Source organism: Ptychodera flava, unplaced genomic scaffold, assembly GCF_041260155.1.
Source record: "Ptychodera flava strain L36383 unplaced genomic scaffold, AS_Pfla_20210202 Scaffold_57__1_contigs__length_852473_pilon, whole genome shotgun sequence".
NCBI classification, from domain to species: Eukaryota; Metazoa; Hemichordata; class Enteropneusta; family Ptychoderidae; genus Ptychodera; species Ptychodera flava.
The window spans coordinates 713,522-739,443 of NW_027248379.1; the positions used below are offsets into that span (position 1 = coordinate 713,522).

Here is a 25,922-nt window from a genome sequence, read left to right on the forward strand (position 1 = left end):
ATTCAACTGTACAGGCACTCAGGAGCTAAGTGACCTCTGACCCTACTCTACAGGTCAGAGGTTGCAGAGTGATGCAATGCCAATACATGGCCAAGTTTTTCAGTCTATAGAACAGCCTTGCATAGTCAAAAAGTCCATGGATAATTTTGAAGTTTGTCAGATTACGAAGTGTAATTCACTTCTGTGTTGTACCAAATTCAGAATTCATTATGAATATATCTGATAAATTGTGATACTACATTCAGAACTAATTGTTGGTATATCTGGACATGTCCGTTATTGTCAACAATTTGTCAGTAATTCTACCAAGTACTGTCACATTACAGTGTCGATCTAAAAATCTCGACTACTAAATATTTCCTCTCCTTGTCTTTCCAATTACAAGTTCTGACATAGCCATTGTCATTGTATTTAGTTTATGGATACAAAATCACTGACAGAAATCTCTCTAGGTCTTAGTCTAAAACTGGGCTACACTGTTGTAAAGTCATTTCTATTATACTGTCATGAGAACTAAATTGGATTCAGTTTTTCTAGCAATTCCTACATTACAGGTTTCATTATCACCATACGGTATATTAGACTCTAGTACAGATGTATCTGTAATGATTTACATAATAATAACAATATCTAAAACAAAGACTAATTTTGACTTGACATTGTCCAGAATGGGAATATTACCAAGGACGGCACAACTTAACTGCATCTTACAACAGTAAAAACTATCTACTGTTGATTGACCAATCAGAGTGCTCAATTCAGGGTGTTTTATTTACTCGTAAAGCCTTGGTCACCAAATTCCAGAAACGAATGACAGCGCCGTAGTAAAGTACTGTCCAATCAAAAGTGAACATGTCATATTCTGTAGACATCTGGTACGTTTTTTCCATAATATTCAAATTTGGTAACACGGCGGAAACCAGCTGAAACACAAAATCTGCGGTGGTACAAACATAAACTAATGTCTCTCTTGCAGCCATATTGGATTGGGTGATGCCAGCCATATTGGATTGGGTGATGAAATAAATTGACTTGCATATACATGTCAAAGAGTGTTGTCCTTGTACCAACTTTGTGACAAATCAGTCTTGTCTGAGAAACAATTCCTGATGGACAGATGCATGGACGGACACAACCCAATCAATGAGTCCCCATTGGGGCCTTACTCCATTCGGGCCTTAGTCCAGCAGGGACTAAATATAAAAGGTATACTGTCACCTGTTCCCATTTTGCCACAGTTACCATGGAAAGAGAAAATCTAACAAATCACAGATTTAAAAAACAGCGCCCTCACACGGGCATTTTGAATGCCAAGGAATGCCCCTTTGACCATATATGGGCATATTTAGATTACAGGTGACAGTATACCTTTTTGAGGATTATTCTTTTCCAGAGTAGAAAGGGTGATAAGATGACAGGATAACTTGCCTTCTTTGATGGGATTACTGACAAGAAATGACCATATCATCAATTCCATAACAAAAGAATTCATTCACCTTTATATCATAAACGTACTACTTAGCGCTATTTTGTCACATTGTCGATTCTCTCTGATTTCAAAATAAATAGTTTGATTGTCCAGATTTGTAAAATACAATAAACCTTTCAACATAAAGAGAATTATTTATGATACAGTTCACAAAGTTATTGACAAGAAGGCAACTAATTAAATTAAAACACACCAAGTGAAGTGACATTTTTCACAAAAATCAGAAATAAAATGAAAAGAGCAGAAGTACCCTAAGCTAGTCTTTTTGTGTCAACATAATCCTTTCACAATGCCACAATTTACAATTACAGAGAATGTAAGAGACATCAATGAGGTCATGTGATGTGGAGGTCATGTGACTTATGGAGGTCATGTGACTACAGATGTTCAGGGTGATCATGAAGACATTTAATCATTTCTTGAGGAGGTAGACCATCAGCACAGATACGATGTATTGCCGTGAAAAGAGGAAATCTGAAATATTAAACAAATAACAAACAACCAGTTAACAGTCTGTAGCAATATGGGTAGGTGGAAGTTAGCTATAATTTTTTGATGCAGTAGTCTGGTTTAATAATTTATGTGACCAAAACAGCAGTTACTGTAGCAACCTAGCAGCTGTTGTCATGGTAATCTGTTAGTTGTGATGGATAGATAGCACTTCTGTTGAGTAAATTAATGATATTTGTCACTGGATTTTACAGTTCAGAAAACAAAATGAAATTCAGTTGTCTGCATCATGTAACTATCAGACTTCCATAAATGAAAGAGGATCAGGTTTCATTTTCCATGATGCATCAGTCAGAAGGCATCTCAAATTCCTCATTTAGATCTTCAAGGTCAATGTCATTGGAGATCACTGATCTTCAAGGTCAATGTCATTGGAGATCACTGATCTTCAAGGTCAATGTCATTGGAAATCACTGATCAAAATTGTGTTACGAGTTGTTTTATGATTGTGGCAATGACCAACACCTGTGACTGGGTATTAACAGACAAGCATTGCATATACAACTGGACATTGATGGCCACTCTATACAACTGGACATTGATGGCCACTCAGCTTGTCAGATTGACTTTTGCCATTTTCTTAAATTGACTAAGTACTGAATTCCTGCACTAATTCATCAAATTAATATAATGTACAATATACTGCAAAGTTTGTTGAAATACAATCCATTTAAGGAAAGACAGTTTGTAAAAACATACTTCATTTTTTTTCTCTTGCCCTGGTTGTTAGTAGTATTTTGTACACAGATTTCATTTTTACATAGTGACATATGAAATCTATTGGACAGGGGGTTTATTTCTCATCTACTTTTAAATACAAGTTGGCAATTAGTTTTTAAGTAAAAGTTTCCCTATTCTGACAAACTACGGTTGATTTCAATTTCAAGGCCAATAGTCTGAAATACTTGTCTGACATCTGTTGTGATAAAATTGTGAAATCATTATAAATTACAGGTGTACAGTGACATGCCGATTCTGTAACACTAATGTCTTACAGAAAAGGTATCTATGGTCACATCAGGGTTATTATATGTGATTAATTTGTTCCACCTTGGAATTATTGACACAAACAGGATACACCAGTGCAGGGTTTGTTAATATCAATATATCAGTATCACCATCATGGTTAACCCCAAGACAATTTGACAAAACAAATATCAAATAAGACAAAACAAAAAACAAAGCAAGTGAGATAGATAAGGGGATAGATAGAGTGAGGAACATTACACAAAACATGAAGGCAAAACTTTGGTGAGTTGATGTATTTGTGTCTTCTAAAGAAGGCACATCAAGATGGTTTAGACGGTGGAATGGTAGAAGTATGCAGTGATTGAAAGGGATGTGTTAGCAAGCGATGACAATTAATATGCAAAGCAGAACTGAGAGCCCATTGGATCAGCTCACCACTCATTTACATACAACATATTCTAGAGTAGTAATTGGTGTTCAGGATGGGAGAGAAGGCACTGTATCATCTCTGTGGCTGGCATGCCTTCACTACATATCTTATGCACTGCTGTAAATAGTGGGAACCTGTATAAAAAGCAAAGTGTTGGCAGAACATTGTCAGACAATACACTCAGAGAGAAAGAAGGATGCATCACATACATGGTACAGGGCACATGATGGAATTGCGCTATGCATGGTACAGGGCACCAAGGCACATGAATGTTTTACACTATACATGGTACAGGACACATGATGGTTTTTCACTTTACATGGTACAGGCACATGATGGTTTTTCACTACACATGGTACAAGGCACACGATGGAATATGACAACATAGCACAAGGCACATGTAATTACATTGCACAACATCATGGTACAGGGTATGTAATAGTGTTACACTATGCACATTGCAGAGCAAATAGTTGTAAAGAAGAAATACAAAAGAGGGCACACTGCATGTACAGGGCACATGATGGCAAACTTATATGAATGGCACAGGCAAAATGGTGGCAATCTAAAATGCATGGTACAGGGCACAACGTGGCAATCCAATATGCATGGTACAGGGCAAATGATGCAATACATTATAAATGCATATAATACACAAAAATCAACGTAAAGTATGATGTCTTCAATACCAGAATATTGTCACAAAGTTCATATTTCTTGAGGAGGCTGACATGTGGTGAAAGAAGTCGGCATTCATGATACAATAAGTGGACATAACAACACCATTTCATTATTTGAAGATTCCACTGCTATGTCAGATACACTACATATAAAACAAATATTGTCAGAGATATTGTTGCTGATATTAAGCTCTCATTTGATAAAATTTAAAGCTCCATAAGCTATAAATTTGGCCTATTTTTCAGAACTTTTGTTTTGTGGTTTCCCTACACTTTCTGCATTGAATCCCTCAACTGTAATTTAATGCCAAGTATCGAGCATATCAACACAACCTATGTGAGTACCGGTATATTCTCCATTGTTATTGTTGAAAATTGTATTCAAGTCCGGACTAGAATTCGTTTGTAAAAAATAAACAATGATCACTACACACATACAAGCTGTGTGACAAAAGGATTCGGGTCAGACAAGGTAGTTGATATACAGAAGCAGAATACTGAAAAACTTGCCACAAGTTACAGCTTATGCCTATTTAAGCTGGATGACTAAGCAAAGTAAAAATTTCATCATTTTCTTTAGACCTGGTAATTACATATGTTGTAGTAGGTAGCGAATAGACCTGACATACACTGGAGAAACTAGTGTTGCAATTTTACATTTTGAGAGACATCACATAGGAATACACATAATGCAGTGAGACTTGAATAAGATAAATATCAGATAATAAAGATGTCTAGCTGAAACATTGCTATTCTCTGTCAGAGTTGATTTCTACAATGTTCCTTTATAAGTGACTTTATGACTCAATCAAGAAATAAGTGAGTTGCTAATCAGATGATGAATATAGACATCCAAACAGACTGGTCAGCCGACGGTGAAAGCTCTTAACGATGGCTTTAGAGAAGAAATTTAAAGTTACCAGAAGATCATGGACAACAAAACCTTTCAGATTATCAACTCATCTGATACATGTAAGTTCTGTACTTCACTGACAGAGGAACTGAAAAGACATTTTAGACAGAGTCTTTGCTGGCGGCAATGGAAGAATAATCATGAATAAACTCTGGTTGAGTGAATCAAAACGACCCAAACTGGTCAAACAACTAAGATGGCTCTGAAAAGACACTCTACGCCATGTTGAAAAATTCAAAGCACGGTACAACAACAAAATGATAATGTCATATGATAGTGAGTACATATTCAATAAGTACTGTTACATGCTAGTGCTGGATTTAGGGGCCTTCCTATTTTGTCTTTGAGGGATGTGATATCATCAGTTTTTTGCAGTACCACTTCTAGAATGTTGCCAACCATTCTTACAACTCTTTCAGCGTAAGAACAACAGAGTCAATACTTACTTATCTTCCATATCTTTGTTTTTCAACATAAAATTCACTTCCCTCGCTGTGTGAGGACCCTGTAAACTCTGACCATTCAACATTTCAACTTCCAACTGTTTGATTGGCTGTTTAGGAAACAAAACATTCAATTGTTAAAAGACAAGCCTTTTGATTGGTTAATTTCAGAACAAAATCATTAACTTTAGATGCTGATTGGCTGATTACAAACAAATCATTCAATAGTTTAGACCTGTGCCCTTTGATTGGCTGTCTGGAAAGCAACACATTAAAGTGCATCATTTCAATGGCTGTTTCGAGGATATATCCATCCTTTCAAATTCTATCATTTGATCATTAGGTCTTAGCCTTGTACATACAGAGACAAACTTTGAATTTGCACTCATTAAAATCTGACATATGTAAATGTAAATATTCACTGGTTGGAATGACCAGTGGTTTTATTACTGTATCTAAGAATTCTACTCATCATCTATTACACAGACAGTATGTAGGTCAGCTTGCAACAATTACTGCATAGATCTTATAGTGAACACAATATCAGTTGCTACAGTTCCTACAAAGATCTTATACTATGAGATCAATGCTGCGTAGTCAGATATTTCAAATCCCTCAACCAGAATTGCATTTGAAGAATTAGTTCACCTTCATAATGCTATTTGACTTAAATATCCCTTGGGCACTAAATCTGACTGGTGCTACCAACTAATCTATTTCTTGTTCAAATTCAAATTGATTTCCTTTCTATTTCTAGTGCACAGTTGCAACCACATTACTGAAATTTTGACAACACACTTTTGTAAAATTGACATACAGTAACATAATATGGTATCATCAAATTACCTTCCCTGTCTTGACGAAAGCTTCAGCAACTCGACGATTACGACCACCGTAACATGTTGTTACCAAGTCACCCACACCACAACTTTCAAGGAAAGTGTCTGTTTTAACACCTTGATAAAATGTCTGTGCAAAAACCACCATTTCCATCAAACCAAGACGGATTACAGCAGCCTTTGTGTTGTCCCCGTAACCAAGACCATCAACGATACCAGCGCCAACCGCTACAACATTCTGAAATCAAAGCAGATAGAGTTAGATACCAGTACACTGTACAATTACTGAACAACCAGAAAGCCTCATTACAGATACATTTGTGTATTCAGTACGTGTCGGTCAGCAGGGATGGCACATTATTTTTAGATCCAGAATAGTTAACAAAATATGATAATTCAATGAAATCAGTGTTGTAACAATACATGTATATGCTCAGGTTTAGTTTCCATTCAAGTAATCTCGCCCTTTACACATTTTTAGGTTTGTTTTATCATGTATCTGAATAAAGGCCGAACCGAAAACTACATGTCAACACTGAGGAAATGCGAAAAATCACTTGTATTCAAGAATACACAGTGGTTGACAAGTATAAGGCCTGAACTTACAATCTCTCAAACTCCTGATTACCTGTAGTCTTGTGAACTCTGTGTAAAACCCAATCATACAGATTCAAAATTCCCAAAAATCATTAACTGTACATACCTTTAAAGCACCACACAGTTCTACGGTAGTAGCATCTTCTACAATAACACATCTGAATGTCTCTGTTTCAAATAATTCTTTCAGAAGTGGTCCATACTCTTGTTTGACTACACCTGAATTCAAATGTCAACTGTCATTACAAGCTGAATTCAAATGTAAACTGTCAGTACACCTGAATTCAAACATAAACTGTCAGTACACCTGAATTCAAATGTAAACTGTGACTACACCTGAATTCAAATGTCAACTGTCATTACAAGCTGTGAAAAGTAGTGTCAAACACACTGTGCTCACATGTGATCAGATGTGGTATATCAAAATGGATAAAATGCCAGCTTTATTGTAGTGTTTGGCTGTGCTTGGTTTCCTTAAACCATAATATACAATTTGGCAGTGCTGACAATGCTGTCAAACCTATATGACAATTGTATGTGCCAAACAATCTCCAAGTTATTGAACAACGATCTCAGTGTCATTGCCAAACGGGTAAATGTCCAACACAAACCGTTATTTACCAAGGAGACTTAAGCAATAGGTGTGTACATGTATTTTAGAACCCTGCAAACCTAATTCCAAAGAATGAATCAAGAGATTTGTGTGAAGGACATTATTTGACCTTCAATAACAAGCATTTCCTTAAAAATACAATTGTCCAAAAATGGCAGAAACCCTGCAAACCATATTTCAAAGCAATCTCAGCATTTGTTTCTGAACGAAATTTACATAACTGCACCATGCAGATGTAACACTTGGTAATTCATAGCCTGATAGGAAACAATGTAGTTTTTTGCCATTTTCTGCTTGTTTTGAAGTTATTATTTCCACTTTGGTGGTACCATAACTCCAATATACCATACCAGAATAGTATCAAATCAGTTTGGATGTCCTGACTACTTTCTATATGCTGGGGGACATATATTTAAATTCTATAATTTTTATCATCCTTTTCTGATCTACCACTTGTGCAGGTACATTTTAAAGCTCTTGATGTAAGAAAACTTTTTAGCATCTTAGTTTTTTCTAAAGAGTTAACACAGAGTTGGTGGCCAGTTTGAATTGAAAATATCCGTAAATCTTGGGTAATTTGTTTCTCTGGTAACAAATTTGCACAGTGACCCCTCATTTTTATTCTTGATTTTGAAAGAGAATGGTTGAAATATTCTTTGAGAAAAGTTTGAGCAAAAGTTTTTCTTTCACTTTCGAGGCGCATACTACCTTAAATGAAGACAAAAAGTCAAAAGAATGTTTTGTAGCTTCTGAAAAAAATAATGTGCTTGTTTGTCACGTTTTACTGTGCGTATATCATCCTTCACTACTGTAAGTTTGGATCAACATTGCCCTTTCCAAACCAGTGAGCTGTATTTTTCTCGTGACCAAGCTGGTCTTGCAGTTTTGTGCGCAGACTCAGTAGAGCTAAAACGAACAACTTAGAGGGTCAGATCTCTTGTTTTGAGTCGAGTTTTTCTCGATGTCAGATTTGCTCCAGTTGCTTTTTTTCAGTCATTTTAGAATGGTGAAAATAACAAACAGAAAGGTTGGTTGTCACCGACAGTTAATTTTAGGGTTTATTTGCTCCGAAAAATGGGTCAGTGTCTGTTCACTGAATTCAAAAACCGGGCCCATTGACACCACAGCTTGCTTCAATGCTTGTGCAGTCTGCACTGAACATGTTTCTGTGACAGTAAAGTCCAATTTTTCGTGTCAATTTTGCTATCAGAATTATTTTCAGAGTGTTATGGACATTCATATGATGCACAAAACCTTCAGTTCGTCTCCTTTTCTCAATCATACAGAGATGATGTGACACAGAAACCTTATCGGGCAATGAGCTTTTGTGAACGTAACTCTCAACTGGCTGATAGGCTTTCATATGCAAAATCAGCGTACCGAAATTTACTCGTGGTATTGTTTCAACAGTATTTTATTGAAGTAGTTCAAAAAGTATCAAAATCGAACTAAAATTAGTTTCATGCGTTTCACGTTTTTTCATATCATTATTTTTACTTCCGGGTTTACGAAGCTCTAAAATGTCTAGGGTCGGGGGGATAAAATTGAGGTAGATCGGGTAATCGGAACAGCACATATTTTTTTGGGGGGCCTTATTAGGGAAACAAATATCCTTAAACTGCAAAATGCATGGGCTACAGCCATTGTCAGTGGCCTACCAACTACAGAAAATGGTAGCGCAAGTGGACTACCAGGGAAAAAAGTTAATTTCGAGCCCTGTCAAACTTTCAAAGTACTGTAAAATTCATTTCAAGTCACAAGTAACATGAGAGGGACAATACTCACCTATTGTAGTCTCACAAAAATTGCCAGCAGCGACCTCTGGAGCAAGATTGGCACCCATCAATACATTACAATCAATCGATAGTGTGCTCTTTATCAGATGTGATATTAACTGTAAACCTTTATCTTTGATGTTTAAACCCTGTCAAGAAAACACAATTAATAAACACATGATAGAAATACTTTTTTTTATTTCTTGTGGCAAAAGTTTGCCACCGGATATAAAATCAGGTGGCAATTATGAAAAATCTGGTGGCAGTTTGTGATCGGTATAATACAACATTTTGTCATTGCCACATACTCATTCTAATTTATAAATTCTTGAAAATATGGTGAGTATACGTCACAAAAAATCAACCCATACTGCAGGCTTCGAAAAAAAATTTTCAAACTTACCAACCGTGGGACACGTGAATTTCATTTTTATTTGCTCGACAGGAAAAATACTTGCCCTAAATTTATAATAACTGTACTAGTAATTTGTAACAGAAAGCAAGAGTTTGGCCATATGAAGTGAATTCAAAGAGGGAAAAAACAGATTCAAACATGAACTACATTCTTGTTAAAATGAAGGACTATTACCAAATCTGAAATGTCGCAGAAGAAATGTGAGAATACTTTAGTTTTTTTCTGTAGATTTGGCCATCTAGAAAACATCTTTGAATTTGGAATTTTTCCACAACCTAATCCAAATTAAAATCTTTGCATAAGAGTAATAAGATTGTGTGATTTACAATGTGCATGGCTGGCTGCTGCTCTTTATTATCAAGCTGAGATTACAAACTACTCTGCTAGTGTTTATCTGCCAATGCATACGCACAGGTACATCTGCAACCCTTTTACCTGTTTACATGTTTACTCACTGAGCACAGCCGTCTTTCAAAGTTTTATTTTGATAAATGTATTCGTCAAGAGAGCAGATTCAAGTTTCGTTTTCGTTACTCTTCAGTGCAGATTTGTTTTCTGTAAGTGAGAGCCGATCCCTAACAACCAAGGTCACGTAATTTGAAACTGTCTGCATCTCACGCACTACGTAGCTGCAATATGTGGCCTCCTTGGTCGACTGAGCCCGTTTCGACTACGATGTAAACTTGTACTTTTTCATCTGGGTGTTGATTTACGTGAACAGTAAGCATTGCCGAGATCCATGGCTTCGAATAAGTTTACATCCATTTACCAAGCACAGGGTGCAATTACACTATCGATCGCGTGAAGCCGATCGACTGTCATACGACTCATGCTGCACTTGCACAAAGAGAATACCACTGTCAAGAGCATACCACTTTACGGCACACATACAAAACAGTGAGTTCACTCCGTGTCGTCGGAGAGAACATGTCGCAAAACTGTATTTTTACGACTTTTGTGTTTTACAACAGCAAGAACGATTATTTTGCGATGTCTGGCGGATTTTCAAGGGTTTTCAGAAAAAAACTTTTGAGAGTTGAAGGACTTACAATGATTGTAGGCGTGTACAGACCTAATGAAATACGTTTTCAAGCTTGAATTGTCCAGAGCTTTGTAATTAGTTAATTCAACCGCTGGTGCACTTGCCCGTCGGACGGGAAGCATATTGATTTTACTTGCCCGAACGCAAAATTCACTAGCCACGGGCGTCGGGCGATAGGAATTTTTGAGCCCTGTACTGGCTAATGAATTGCAAGTATTTACATGTATTGTTATTTAATTCATGCAGGCTGCAGTTTGGCTTTGTTTTCAAAATGTCACAACATGCTTTTATCTTGTGCCGTATGACTGCATATGCGGCTATCACAGAGGGCAACAACATGTCCAGTGTACAAAAGCTGCTGTCATCGATATGGAGATTAGCCAATCACAAGTTTGGATTCACGCTGTGTTTTCATTCATGCCAAAATGTCGCAATTAGTTTGGGGTTTTTTTTGGCTAATGATTTTTTCCGCCGTCATGACAATGCGTGTTCCTTCAGACTAGTGGTTCCTTCATTCAAGCTGTAGGATCGATGACATGATGACCCAAAATTTAGTGGCAGAAAAATACCACCAGAAAAAATTTTGGTGGCAGATTGACAGTTTTTGGTGGCAAATGCCACCATTGCCACCGATTATTTCGATCACTGAAACACATCATAGATATACATCATACTCTGTAACAGCTTGAGGAAGTGGCACACAGTGCATTAACCCATGCTGCTATCACATTGAAGATTTAAACTACTACCACAAGACGTACAACAGCCAAGAACCATATGGTGCAATAGAGCAGCAGAGATACGGCATGACAGGGATCTAGCTGGTAACCATAACAACACAGACCGGAATGGCATGGACAGACAGGGAGATGTCATGAAGTTGCTCCATACATGTTTCTGTACATGCAATGACACAATTCTGGAAAATGCTATCAGCTAGGGAATAGAAGATACTGATTTCACTGCGTGGTTTACATAGTACACTTATATGCTTTGTTCCGTGTTTTATACATGGAAGATATGTAGAAATGGTCCAAGCATAGCGCCTCTTTTGGCACAATAAAACTGGAGATATTCTAGAGGATTTATAATGGAGTAATTCAATGTTTCTGCTATACAAATTATTTTTTGCTGATTATGTCCATGTTCAAAAATCTATTCATGTCAAATGACAACCACTGTGGAAATAGACCGTCAAACACAATGACCAATTCCAAGCCTGTATCTTTCTCTGCAGAATCAAACTGACTACGAAATTCCTGGAAATATTATTACAATTGGTGAAATTTGAGCTTCAATTATAATAACTGAAATATAGAGAAAATTTAAAACACAAAGTTACATAATCAGCCAATTAGAATAGACATGGAGATTCAAGACCACTAATTCATTTCCCATAGGCCACCACAGTAGCATTGAGCTCGATTTTCCTATTTTAAAACATTCAGTGACATGAATCCTCTTAACAGGTGTTAGGTCAATGTCAGCTTGACTACTGATGAATTTTTCGTGTGGGCATTTGAGTTAGCACTGAAAATAGCGCCCTCAGTGGTGTTTTTGACAAATTCAGGCTTATTATTATGATTTCTATCCAATAATTGGCCTTAGAACTCCACATACTACCAGCCATTATTCACAACAGTCTGCACTTTGATTCAGGCAGAAAAATATCTTTACAAAAATACTTCACAGTAAAGTTCAATCTAGACAAGCATCCATGCAGGTATCAAAACTTCAAGGTCTGCACTATTTTTCTTCCTAACTATCTTCGTGGGTAACTAGCCCAGAAGTGAATTAATGGTGTTATGCCTGCAGCTGTACAGGTATGGCTAAAAGATCACATGGTCAGTGTCAAAGGTCAAATGATCAGTGTCAAAGGTCAAATGGTCAGTGTGAAAGGTCAAATGGTGAGCGTCAAGTAAAAATGATGACATGACAATGAAATGTGTTATAGTCAGCAGTCCCAATTCTTTGAGGATAAAAGACAATAACTTAAAATGATGAAATGGTGTTTACAAAGAAGGAAAACAGAAACTATGAATCAAGATGGAAATCCAATATGGCAGCTACGCGTACATTTTATGTGACATCAAGAATAGGACTTTTCTATTTGGCAGCAAGGAACACAGAGAGTCACTGAATTCAAAGTCTGGACAAAACTACTGTTAACTTTTTGGTTCAATAATAGAAAACTATGTGTTCTTTTAATGGCTTCTTTCTTCTAAAAAGTTATTTTATCCAGAATTATATGACACTTAGGCACCGCTAACAATAAATTAGTCTGTTCATCATAATAGCACTACACACAAACCAATACAACCACCAGAACCATTGTTATAGTGAAGTCAGTTTTAAAAATGACCAAATGAAAACATCATCTAAATCCATAGAGGGAAAATTACTTGCAACTTCACTTAGGCCAAAGTAATTAAATTCTTTGTTTTGCGTCCACTCTAAATGGGAAAAGGTACGCGTCTAAGCGGCTGAAAAACACACACAAGAAAATTAACACAATGTAATTTGATTGCAGCAAATACAAAATTGTAACAAAATTTTAGTTCAGAAAAGCAAAGCGGTTAATGTCCTAAAATTTCCTATTCAAATACACTGTGTGTGTTTTTCATGAAAACCTTCAAAACCTAGGCGGGTGGGGACGCAAAACAAAGAATTTAATTACTGTGGCCTTATCCAACTGTTCCAGTCACACTATTGTAAAATCTTTCAATCCTTCATTTGACATAAATCAGGGTAAGATCATACACACAGTGTACAGAATCTTCAAACATTTTCTAAATGAGAAGAGCTTTACGGGACATGACAGGTATGACCTGACAGATGTCAATAACCTTCATGTAAACAACATGATGCTGTCAACAATCTTACTATCATGTGATATCAACAATCCTAACACCACTGACCTTGACAACCTTACTACTGACCTTGACAACCTTACCACTACCTTGACAACCTTACCACTACCTTGACAACCTTACCACTACCTTGACAACCTTACGACTAACCTTGACAACCTTACCACTGACCTTGACAACCTTACCACTACCTTGACAACCTTACCACTGACCTTGACAACCTTACCACTGACCTTGACAACCTTACCACTACCTTGACAACCTTACCACTACCTTGACAACCTTACCACTACCTTGACAACCTTACCACTACCTTGACAACCTTACCACTACCTTGACAACCTTACCACTACCTTGACAACCTTACCACTACCTTGACAACCTTACCACTGACCTTGACAACCTTACCACTACCTTGACAACCTTACCACTACCTTGACAACCTTACCACTACCTTGACAACCTTACCACTACCTTGACAACCTTGCCACTACCTTGACAACCTACCACTACCTTGACAACCTTACCACTACCTTGACAACCTTACCACTACCTTGACAACCTTACCACTACCTTGACAACCTTACCACTACCTTGACAACCTTACCACTACCTTGACAACCTTACCACTCCATGAATGCTTTGAACATTCAGACTTCATACCTTGTGATTTACTGACTTTGCCAAGGGAGACTCTTTACAAAATACTTGTGGAAAACAAGTAATCAAAATATACCCCCACATTTGAATAACAATAATATCCTACCCTGTTACTGAAAACAAGGGTTGAAGCAATTCGGCAAGTTGTGTGATATTGAAATAACTTTCAAATTTGTGCTCTCTACTGCAGTGCAATGACTGGCTCAGTTACAAAGGCAATAGTTTATCCATTAAATCACAGCACAGCCAGAGACAGAATCTAGGCAGGCAACTCCACAACCTGGGTGTGTACCATTGGTACCATCAAAGGTTTTCAAGACAATGACATCACTTTCAGCTACAGAGGGCAGTGATATTTTCTGATAATATCTGACTAGCCTACAGTTCCTGACAGTGTGTGAAGGAAATGAGGGGAAATGCTAACAATGGTTATTAGTGAACAAAACATTATTCCATTTGACAGTATAAACTGAGATCACAAAATTATGCAAAAGCAGAAATAGAAAATGACTATATTCACGGTTTCACTTCCCCTTTGACATAAATAATTCAGAACAAGAGAAATTCTGTTTTTCTCAATGGGATTAAGGGCACTCTTCTTGCCTACGCTACACAACTGAAATATAATTTATTTCTTGAATTAATTAATATACATGAAAGACAATCTATCCCCTTGACTTGATATATTTCCAATAAATCTGCTTCACTTGATGAAGAACAAAATTTGAAGTTTTAAGCTTAGATGCCACACAGTGATTGCTATATGCAATGAGAATTATACTTTCAAATTCCAATTTACTCGTATTTTTTTGCACCCACATTTTAATATCATATCATTTTTTACTATTTTATTAACTACATGAAGGTCAACTTTCCTGCATTTGTTGCTTTGTTTATTGATGGCTTTGTTGACAAGATTTCAAATCTATCATAATTCTGTCTGCAGCTGTTACCAGTACAGTCAAACCTGTGTGTAAAATGGTCATACAAGAGACCAAGAAAAAGTGACTACTATATAGAGGTGGCCATTCTATAGAGGGTGGGTGTGGCATTACCTTCATTGTAGTTAGTGTGCTGAGTGGTGAATTAGAAACAAATAACATTATCTATCAAAAATAACAAAATTCAATATCATATATCCCTTGAAAATCATGATACATGCATTTAATATTTGAAACAATTATGATGCAGATATAAAATCAGTCAAAATATTAAAAAATTCTCGCAATCCAGTTTTAGTATTTTTTGACAGGATCATTCAAAGTCAGATATGCTGACTATTACAAACAGTTTTGTAATAAATTGCACCAACTTTATGTGGCCACTGATCACATTGTGGCCACTGATCACATACCGGTACTGTAAGAGAGATAGCTGTTCTTCAGAGGGGCTTTAACATGTAAAATGTTTCAGGGTAGCCACAAAGTGACCACTGTAATGAGATGACCGCTCAGTGAGAGTGACCACTAAGACAGGTGTGACTGTACTTCATTTCAGATATTAACGTTTTGATCTCAAAACGCCTATTTCCAGGAATGATACACAGGAGAAGTAATTTTGCATTGTGTAAAATACCTTCACTGGTTTCTGTGTTAAAAGAATTGAGACTAGCTGTCCTTGATGTCTGTGATGTGAAATTACAGATTGAGTAGTGATCATTTGACAAGCACTACGCACGGCGGTTAGTGGCTATCATTTTGAACAGCAGCAACACAACACAATCATTTCAAGAAAGCCAAAGTATTCAGTAAATCCAATACAAACATTATCGATGAAAGAAGCAAGATTATCAATGCACATAACAAACGACAGTGTTAAATTTCACATACACTGTTCAACTTGGTCATCTGGTAATTCTTTCTGTTTCTAAATTTCCCATGATTCTTTGATTTTTGTCTTTGTTTGGGAGATCCCATATCAGACTGCACCTGCAGATTGTAATTATGAAAGGTCAGTATTGTGAAATAATGACTCTAGGTGAGATCAATAAAAAGGAATAATGACTCCTCATAAAGAACATGGTGAAAGGTCAGGCATTAATAAAGACCCATGAAAGTGATCAAATAAGGTCAGTAAGTTAGAATAACGGCCTTTTAGTAAGGTCAATAATGAAAAGGTTTACATGGATGAACCAAGACAAAGTTTTAATTGAGACAAGAATTCTGAGAATTTATTGAAAGAACTTTGCAAAATTTTCTGAAACCACTGAAACTGAAGTATGGAACACCAAGTATGAATAACAAAATAAATGTCCAAAACACACAAACTGTTCATCTGAATTTGGCCATCCTGAGCAAACTTACAAACCCAATTTTAGGATATCAGACAAGGTTTTAGAAGATAGATTCCTTAAACAAAATTTGCACCATACCTGTCTTCCAAATATTTAGAGTTAGACAAAATTTGCACAAATCTGAAAGAGGCCATTGCTAAGATCTACAAACCTAATTTTAAAGCATTAACCCTTTCACCACCATGGTTTGTCCCAAATCCATTGTTTTCTATGGTAAAGTTGGACCTGTATACAGGGAACTGGGGGTGAAAGGGTTAAGTTGATGAATTTGACACATCAGTTTCACTGAATAACTCCAAACAGATGACATGTGGCTGTGGATGGATGATCAACAACATGCAGACCGCTGACCAACTTAATAGACTAGGGACAGCATTGCTATGAATCAAAAAAGTCTAACAGTCTTTCTTGCTCATAGTACAAAACAAACTGTGAATTTAATGACGTGGAGTAAGTCTGACAACAGATACATTTATGTCTGACAACAATTCGTTGACTATGAATGGAAAACCATGTCTCAAAACATGAAAGCTATAAACTCCAAAGAGTCAAAGTCTTTGTACAAGATAGAATCCTGCAGAGACTTTAATGCACCTGGATAAATTTGAATACCCTTTGTTATTCTTAAAAATATCAATTCAAAACATTGTGAAAATTTGCATTGAAGAGCGATACAAAATGCTAACAACTATTTCTTTAACCCTTTTCCTGCCAGACAGTATCACTTCCCAACATCAAAGTCAGTAAAAAGCAGTATTGAGCGAAAACGTGATGTGTTTTCACCCGCTTGGCTTGGTCTGTTATAGCATCTTTAGTCAAAAAAATCAACTTTACAGTATTTATGTTTTCAACAGCTTTCAAATGTACAGTATTATGTTAAAATACATCATATGGAATATGTTGTGTTTCATTAATTTTAACCACCTTGACCTGGTGGTGAAATATGGACTTGGCAGGAAAAGGGTTCATTTAAAAATTAACTGCAAAATAATGCTGCCAATGTATCATATTATGACATGTGAAAACAGAAAACGTAACCATAGCTACAGCATTGGTGATGATCATGTGGTGTTTACACATGATCACATGACAAACATGTGACGATGACAGAGTATCATCTGTGGTTGCTATGGATTATTGGAAATGAGAATTAAAGAGGGTGTGCTGTACCTTAATAAGTGAGACAGCAATGCTGTTTGGTTTGACGATGTCTTTCAGTTGATCACAAATCCCTGTTACAAACTGATGTGGTACAACAAAGACTAGGATATCAGCGCCATTGGCTGCTTCCTTCAAGTCTGGTACAGCAACCTGTAAACAGAATTCAAGATGATAGCAAATTCAATGCAGTTACACACACATATATCCTGGTAGGACGCACTGAACTTGAAGGCAATAGTGCAACATGGAAACATTGAAGTGATTCTGAAGTCAGTTGGATTTGAAGACATAACAGCTTTAAGCAATATCTACAAGAAATTTAGAAAGCTATGGTGTTGCATTAGTTCTTTGGTTTGAATTGACATTATTAGACAAGTAATTGGTATACAGTTCTACTCAGTGGAACAATCAGCTAAATTGTGCTGGATCTAGAAAGGACAATGATTGTTGCATTGACTGTTGATGCATTGACTGTTGATGCATTGACTGTTGATGCATTGACTGTTGATGCATTGACTGTTGATGCATTGACTGTTGATGCATTGACTGTTGATGCATTGACTGTTGATGTATTGACTGTTGATGCATTGACTGTTGATGCACTGACTGTTGATGCATTGACTGTTGATGCATTGACTGTTGATGCATTGACTGTTGATGCATTGACTGTTGATGCATTGACTGTTGATGCATTGACTGTTGATGCATTGACTGTTGATGCATTGACTGTTGATGCATTGACTGTTGATGCATTGACTGTTGATGCATTGACTGTTGGTGCATTGACTGTTGATGCATTGACTGTTGATGCATTGACTGTTGATGCATTGACTGTTGATGCATTGACTGTTGATGCATTGACTGTTGGTGCATTGACTGTTGGTGCATTGACTGTTGGTGCATTGACTGTTGGTGCATTGACTGTTGGTGCATTGACTGTTGGTGCATTGACTGTTGGTGCATTGACTGTTGGTGCATTGACTGTTGGTGTATTGACTGTTGATGCATTGACTGTTGATGCATTGACTGTTGATGCATTGACTGTTGGTGCATTGACTGTTGGTGCATTGACTGTTGATGCATTGACTGTTGATGCATTGACTGTTGATGCATTGACTGTTGATGTATTGACTGTTGATGCATTGACTGTTGGTGCATTGACTGTTGATGCATTGACTGTTGATGCATTGACTGTTGATGCATTGACTGTTGGTGCATTGACTGTTGGTGCATTGACTGTTGGTGCATTGACTGTTGATGCATTGACTGTTGATGCATTGACTGTTGGTGCATTGACTGTTGATGCATTGACTGTTGATGCACTGACTGTTGGTGCACTGACTGTTGGTGCATTGACTGTTGGTGCATTGACTGTTGGTGCACTGACTGTTGGTGCACTGACTGTTGATGCACTGACTGTTGATGCATTCACTGTTGATGCATTGACTGTTGATGCATTGACTGTTGATGCATTGACTGTTGATGCATTGACTGTTGATGCATTGACTGTTGATGCATTGACTGTTGTTGCATTGACTGTTGATGCATTGACTGTTGTTGTATTGACTGTGATTGTTTTGTACCATTATTGTGAGTGTTGTGTTGTAATTACGAGGCAAGTACAGTGATTGATTGATTAATTGATGAATGGATTGATTGATTGTACTTGCTTTGACTTAATCATCACAACAAGACACACAGCAATGGTATACCACAAGATTTTGACTGACAACTTTATTAGAACTTCAGAACTGAATGGTCCACTCAGACTGTTAACATATCTGATCCAAAAATGGCGGGTACTCGACAACAAGTAAACTGCACATGCTAAGGAGTAAAGCTCCTTGGCTTGGTGCATCCACCTTAGCTTGGTGAAAGTTATCATTGACCATTTTATAACATATATGCGCGAACAGTAGCAGGTGATTATATGAAGTGAACTGGTCAAAACCGAATGGTATACCATCGCTGGGTGTGATTTATTGCTATTATAGCATAACAGTATTGCTACAGTACACCACTCGGTTTTGACCAGTTCACTTTTATATGCACTTGTCACTGCGTCCTGAACTGGTCAAAATCTGGTGATATAACATCACTGGGTGTGCTTTACTGCTTAGGTAATCATTTATCATAATATTATAATATATAAATAACTCATATCAGCAGTTCATATCTGTATACCAACAGTACAATGTACATACTTACCACATTTTCTGGAATTTTATAACCAGGAAGATATTTCACATTTTCATGCTCTGTGTTTATGATTTCTGTCAACTTTTTCCCATTTACAGTTTCTTCAAAAACCCACATGTCAACACGATCTTGAAATTTGGAATTATTTATGACGTTGTTTCCCACAATCCTCGCGATTGCTGATCCCCTGTGAATTGGAACAGTATAAATTGAGTCATCACAGTATAACAACAGAAATAACAGAACAGTAGAAATTCATTCACTTCACAGAGTTTAGCCAAGAAAGATTAGTCTCTGGATATCCTCTCTTTAGATCCCTGGTAGAGGGCGCCACGATGTCAGCCATTCAACTGAATATGTAGTCCCACCGCCAAACTCAAATTGGTTGTCAAGACAACTCATACAATCATTATCTGAATGTTACTGTACTGGTTTCACTCATATGAGGTTCACTGCAATGTCAAATGCATCATGGGAAGTACAATTTTTTCATGCAACATTTTACATTCTGTTTCAATGCCCTGATACATTAAAATTATTTGAAGAATAAAAGGCATTAAACTTTACCGCTTCATTGTCAACTATTAAATCAAAGAGCTTGGCTTTTCATTTTACGTACAAACTGTTTTTTTTGAATAATGCCTTCACTGACAAATGGCCTCAATATTTGTTACTACAACATTGTATAGAATGTAATTGTAAATCTCATTTGCATACAAACTATGCACACCTGTCACAATAAACCAGTAATCTGATGTTGCACAGGCAATATGATTTACTCATTTGTCAAACGCTGAGTTGGTTCTGTAAAAAGCCCAAGGTAACGCTCTGTACCAGCAAAGGCTGCAAACAGATGTGTAAAGAAAACTTTCAGATTATGACTACACAGACAGTGTAGGCTGGTACATCTACATGTGTGGATCTGACTACACAGACAGTGTAGGCTGGTACATCTACATGTGTGGATCTGACTAAACAGACAGTGTAGGCTGGTACATCTACATGTGTGGATCTGACTACACAGACAGTGTAGGCTGGTACATCTACATGTGTGGATCTGACTACACAGACAGTGTAGGCTGGTACATCTACATGTGTGGATCTGACTACACAGACAGTGTAGGCTGGTACATCTACATGTGTGGATCTGACTACACAGACAGTGTAGGCTGGTACATCTACATGTGTGGATCTGACTACACAGACAGTGTAGGCTGGTACATCTACATGTGTGGATCTGACTACACAGACAGTGTAGGCTGGTACATCTACATGTGTGGATCTGACTAAACAGACAGTGTAGGCTGGTACATCTACATGTGTGGATCTGACTAAACAGACAGTGTAGGCTGGTACATCTACATGTGTGGATCTGACTAACAGACAGTGTAGGCTGGTACATCTACATGTGTGGATCTGACTACATAGACAGTGTAGGCTGGTACATCTACATGTGTGGATCTGACTAACAGACAGTGTAGGCTGGTACATCTACATGTGTGGATCTGACTAAACAGACAGTGTAGGCTGGTACATCTACATGTGTGGATCTGACTACACAGACAGTGTAGGCTGGTACATCTACATGTGTGGATCTGACTACATAGACAGTGTAGGCTGGTACATCTACATGTGTGGATCTGACTAAACAGACAGTGTAGGCTGGTACATCTACATGTGTGGATCTGACTAAACAGACAGTGTAGGCTGGTACATCTACATGTGTGGATCTGACTACACAGACAGTGTAGGCTGGTACATCTACATGTGTGGATCTGACTACACAGACAGTGTAGGCTGGTACATCTACATGTGTGGATCTGACTAAACAGACAGTGTAGGCTGGTACATCTACATGTGTGGATCTGACTAAACAGACAGTGTAGGCTGGTACATCTACATGTGTGGATCTGACTAAACAGACAGTGTAGGCTGGTACATCTACATGTGTGGATCTGACTAAACAGACAGTGTAGGCTGGTACATCTACATGTGTGGATCTGACTACACAGACAGTGTAGGCTGGTACATCTACATGTGTGGATCTGACTAAACAGACAGTGTAGGCTGGTACATCTACATGTGTGGATCTGACTAAACAGACAGTGTAGGCTGGTACATCTACATGTGTGGATCTGACTACACAGACAGTGTAGGCTGGTACATCTACATGTGTGGATCTGACTACACAGACAGTGTAGGCTGGTACATCTACATGTGTGGATCTGACTACACAGACAGTGTAGGCTGGTACATCTACATGTGTGGATCTGACTAAACAGACAGTGTAGGCTGGTACATCTACATGTGTGGATCTGACTAAACAGACAGTGTAGGCTGGTACATCTACATGTGTGGATCTGACTACACAGACAGTGTAGGCTGGTACATCTACATGTGTGGATCTGACTACACAGACAGTGTAGGCTGGTACATCTACATGTGTTGATCTGACTACACAGACAGTGTAGGCTGGTACATCTACATGTGTGCTACTGATCACATATTGTTACTGAAGTGAATTCTGTAATTTACAGATGATAATGGTAAATTACGGTGACATTGGCAGTCACTGGTAAGTCAGTTTCAAAAACTCACAGGCCTTCATTAATTCAGCAATTGTAGATTTAATGAAGATGACAAATCACCAATATCACAAATTACTCAGTGAAATCTGTAGCAGGTTGTTGGACCAGGATTGACATGAAACCATTGTCACAGTCCAACTCAGAACTGACCCTAATTTTGTTACCAAGCCTCATTTTGATATGATGTATACAATTTTGCTTGACATTTGTCTGATACATCTTCTTGTAATTTAATTTGGACTGAGGTCAGAGGTCAACTGATAGCCGACCTGTTAATGTCATCTTTGAACAACTCTGACACAAGATTTATAATGTATGCTAATTATGTGTACACCAACACAATAGGATCAACAACCAGTAAATGTTCATGTGCTTCCAAATTTACGTGTACACACAGAGCGTGTTGGTTGTTACAGGTTAAATTTCTATCTGTACATAACCTCTATCACTTGCTCAGACAAGAAAACAACCAGCAAGGTATTCTGTATGACAGTCACAGCATACATCAGACATGGTATGTAAGCACTGATTGCTGAAATTGACTTTTCATGGAAAATGATATTGAAGTACTTGATGTAACAATTACAAATGATAATTTATTCATGAAGTATTCCATGATAATGCAACATAGACACAACAATGATCAGTTTGTATTTGTTCATCTGTTACAAACATTGTCATCTTTGCAATGGCAGATATGGTTGACAACTGTTCACCAAGGACTATATAACCATAGGGCCTTGCACAAAAATCTGGCCCCAGGGATAGGGATGGGGTAGGGGTGTCTAAGCACAAGGTTCATATTGCTATGGTTTATTTTATTTTAATGCGTTTGACTATGATATATGATTTATACTACCAACCTTTCTTTGCAGCTTTGGTGTCTTTGTCTTATATTAGCGGTGATAATCTGGTGACAGCATCCACAGATTAGTAATTACCTTGGTACTTTAGCGAATTAGGCACTCAAACTCATCAGATAATAGACTAAATTACTACCTTGCTTGCTTGGCGAATTAGGCAATCAAACTGGTCAGATAATAGACGCAACACAGTGACAAAACTTTGCTTAAGATTGTCAAAGGACAAATACGTTGCACGGCGAAGGAGGAAAAGAAATCGTTACAAAACCAGTGCTAAAATAACACAAAGACACCAAAGATGCAAAGAAAGGTTGGTGGTCACATGATAGTAGGTATCCCAAGGAAATTTTTTGACTTTGTTATCACATATTTTTGTTAGTTTCACAGAAAAGTACATAAAATTTGATGAAAAATGATACCCTATTTTTTAAAATTATCCAAAGATTAAGCGAGATTTGACCTTCATTTGACCTTTCGGATAAATGACCTAGTCAAAATTTTGAAAATTGGCATTTTCAAGGCTTCCTAGAATTTTAAAAATTTACCTAAAGCAATTTATTTATCCAGTTTCCAGTGAGAAACAACCTACAAAATGACATTTGGAAGGTAAAAAGCATATGAGAAGTGGAGTTTTAGCACAATTCATTGACAAAGTTTGAGAAAACCCCATTTTCCAGGGGTCGTAAATTATCCAAAATGGCCATCCGGGCATTTTCACAAAGCTCAAAAAATAAAACTTTCAAGGTTAGGGGTCTTAAAATACTTGTACTGTTACTAAATGATGCCCTTTTAATGCCTATTTTTTTCTGTGTACTTCAGAAAACTGTAACTTGGAGAAAAATTGGCCTAAAAATGCAAATTTAGCCAATTTTACAGAGTGATAAAATTTGCCGAAATCACCGAAAATTCCACAATTTCAATCTCATACAAAATCAAAACCGTTAATGCAAATTACATGAAACTTTCAGGGTGTATTTAATTTTGCTTGTTCTTTGCAAATAACTAGTAAGTTTACCTTTATTAGTTTGAAATATGCTACCATGTGTTCTCAACTTTTGATTAAACTGCTAAAAAGACCGAAATTCCAAGATTGTGATGACTATGTCAAAATAGCTAATTTTGGACAACAAATTTTCAGAAGTATTCTTTAAAATGACTTTATATCAAAGACTACATTAAAAATTGCAAAATAAGCAAAAAGAAAGGGTATGTGTAAGGTAAGTACCAGCTTTTATTTTCTGTTATTCATTTTCATCAAGTAAAGAGATGATTCAAAGATAGCTGCTCAAGTCATGAAAAGTTTCTGGTACAAACTGTACCTTTTTTCTATTACATCTAACTCTGGCACTACACAACATCTACCTTTTGCAATAATACTAAATTCGCATGAAAAACAAATTTTGATTCTACATACTCATCAATATCCACAACAGAAGGCCACTTAAAGGTATTTCTATACCCAGCTGTCATGAATTGGACTGTAGCTACCTCTCCAGATTTGGCCTCAACAACTTCACCAATAAAGTATCCTTGATCATAAGCTACTGCTACAGGCCACCTTGACGTGTAAATTCATACTGAAAGTTCCATTCAGTTTCCTCATCATCAGAAAACTCATCAGATGAACAGTAAGCAAGCTCCGATTCAGAATCTGAATTGGAAATCTGATCATGCTTTCGTTTTCTACTCTCAGGCCGACTGTCAGACTGTAGCACTAAACCAGATTCTGCAACTGCAGAAGGATTGGAATTTAAATATGAAATAAAATCTGTTTTGAGACAATCAAAGGACTTTCTTCCCATTATTAGCCTGTCATCTTTCTTACCCATCACTTTCGTAATGTATCTAATTTCATTTTTCAGAACACTGATTTGTTGTGTTTTTGATTTGACCCTTGACAAAACCCTGGCAACATCACTTGCATTCTTGCACGGCCCACCATGACTAAATACACTTTCAGTTATGTTTTGTAGACCAGCTGCTTTTGCTGCTTCTTTCTCTTGCTTTTTTTTTCGAGTCTCCTCTAATCTTTCTGTGTTTTAATTTTCACATTTTTTTCAATCATCTTATACTTTTGGCGCATAGCCACAGCTTTTGAGCGAGCAAACTTTAACAAATGTTGTTGTTCATCGAAACTTTTGCAAACAACCACTCTGAGATGGTGTGATTTGTCTTCAACATTTGTATGCTTGAATGATAAAATAGTGATGCATGTCGTCTTTTAAACATGCCAAAATCCAAGTCACCAAACTCGTACTCGCTAACTAGATTTGTTAATCTACAATGTTTCATGGCATTTCTCTGAGTTCCTGGGTGGGTTCCGAACTGTACTTTCCCCCAGGGAGGAAATCTATGAGTTGTCGTTTTGTGACTACAATAAATGATGTCATCAGTTTTTCCAGTGTACTTTTAGTCAATGGTGAAGTAATCAAATCATCTGAGAACAAACTGTCATACACTTCATCCCTACGGGGATTGTATCTGTCACTGAACACTCCATTTTGGTCTCTTGCCATCAGTGATGTTGAATCTGTTTCCCATTCTTGAAACTTTTCAAGCATTGCTTGAATATA

General features: G+C 37.1%; 1 protein-coding gene across 3 annotated transcripts in view; it reads right to left on the reverse strand.

The window, feature by feature from the left end:
- Positions 1–1,471: 1,471 nt before the first annotated feature.
- LOC139128522 (glycerol-3-phosphate dehydrogenase [NAD(+)], cytoplasmic-like) overlaps positions 1,472–25,922 on the reverse strand; it is a 30,451-nt gene continuing 6,000 nt past the window's right edge. Inside the window, exons 2-9 of one of the 3 annotated variants that reach the window (XM_070694288.1) lie at positions 19,908–20,085; positions 17,709–17,849; positions 9,269–9,407; positions 6,977–7,089; positions 6,281–6,511; positions 5,438–5,544; positions 3,404–3,532; positions 1,472–1,963 (exon numbers count right to left, since the gene is read on the reverse strand). In XM_070694288.1, the coding sequence (XP_070550389.1) occupies positions 3,427–3,532; positions 5,438–5,544; positions 6,281–6,511; positions 6,977–7,089; positions 9,269–9,407; positions 17,709–17,849; positions 19,908–20,085 (1,015 nt within the window). In that variant the 3' untranslated portion in view covers positions 1,472–1,963; positions 3,404–3,426. The remainder of the gene's footprint in view (positions 1,964–3,403; positions 3,533–5,437; positions 5,545–6,280; positions 6,512–6,976; positions 7,090–9,268; positions 9,408–17,708; positions 17,850–19,907; positions 20,086–25,922) is intronic. The other 2 variants (XM_070694289.1, XM_070694290.1) reach the window with 2 other exon arrangements.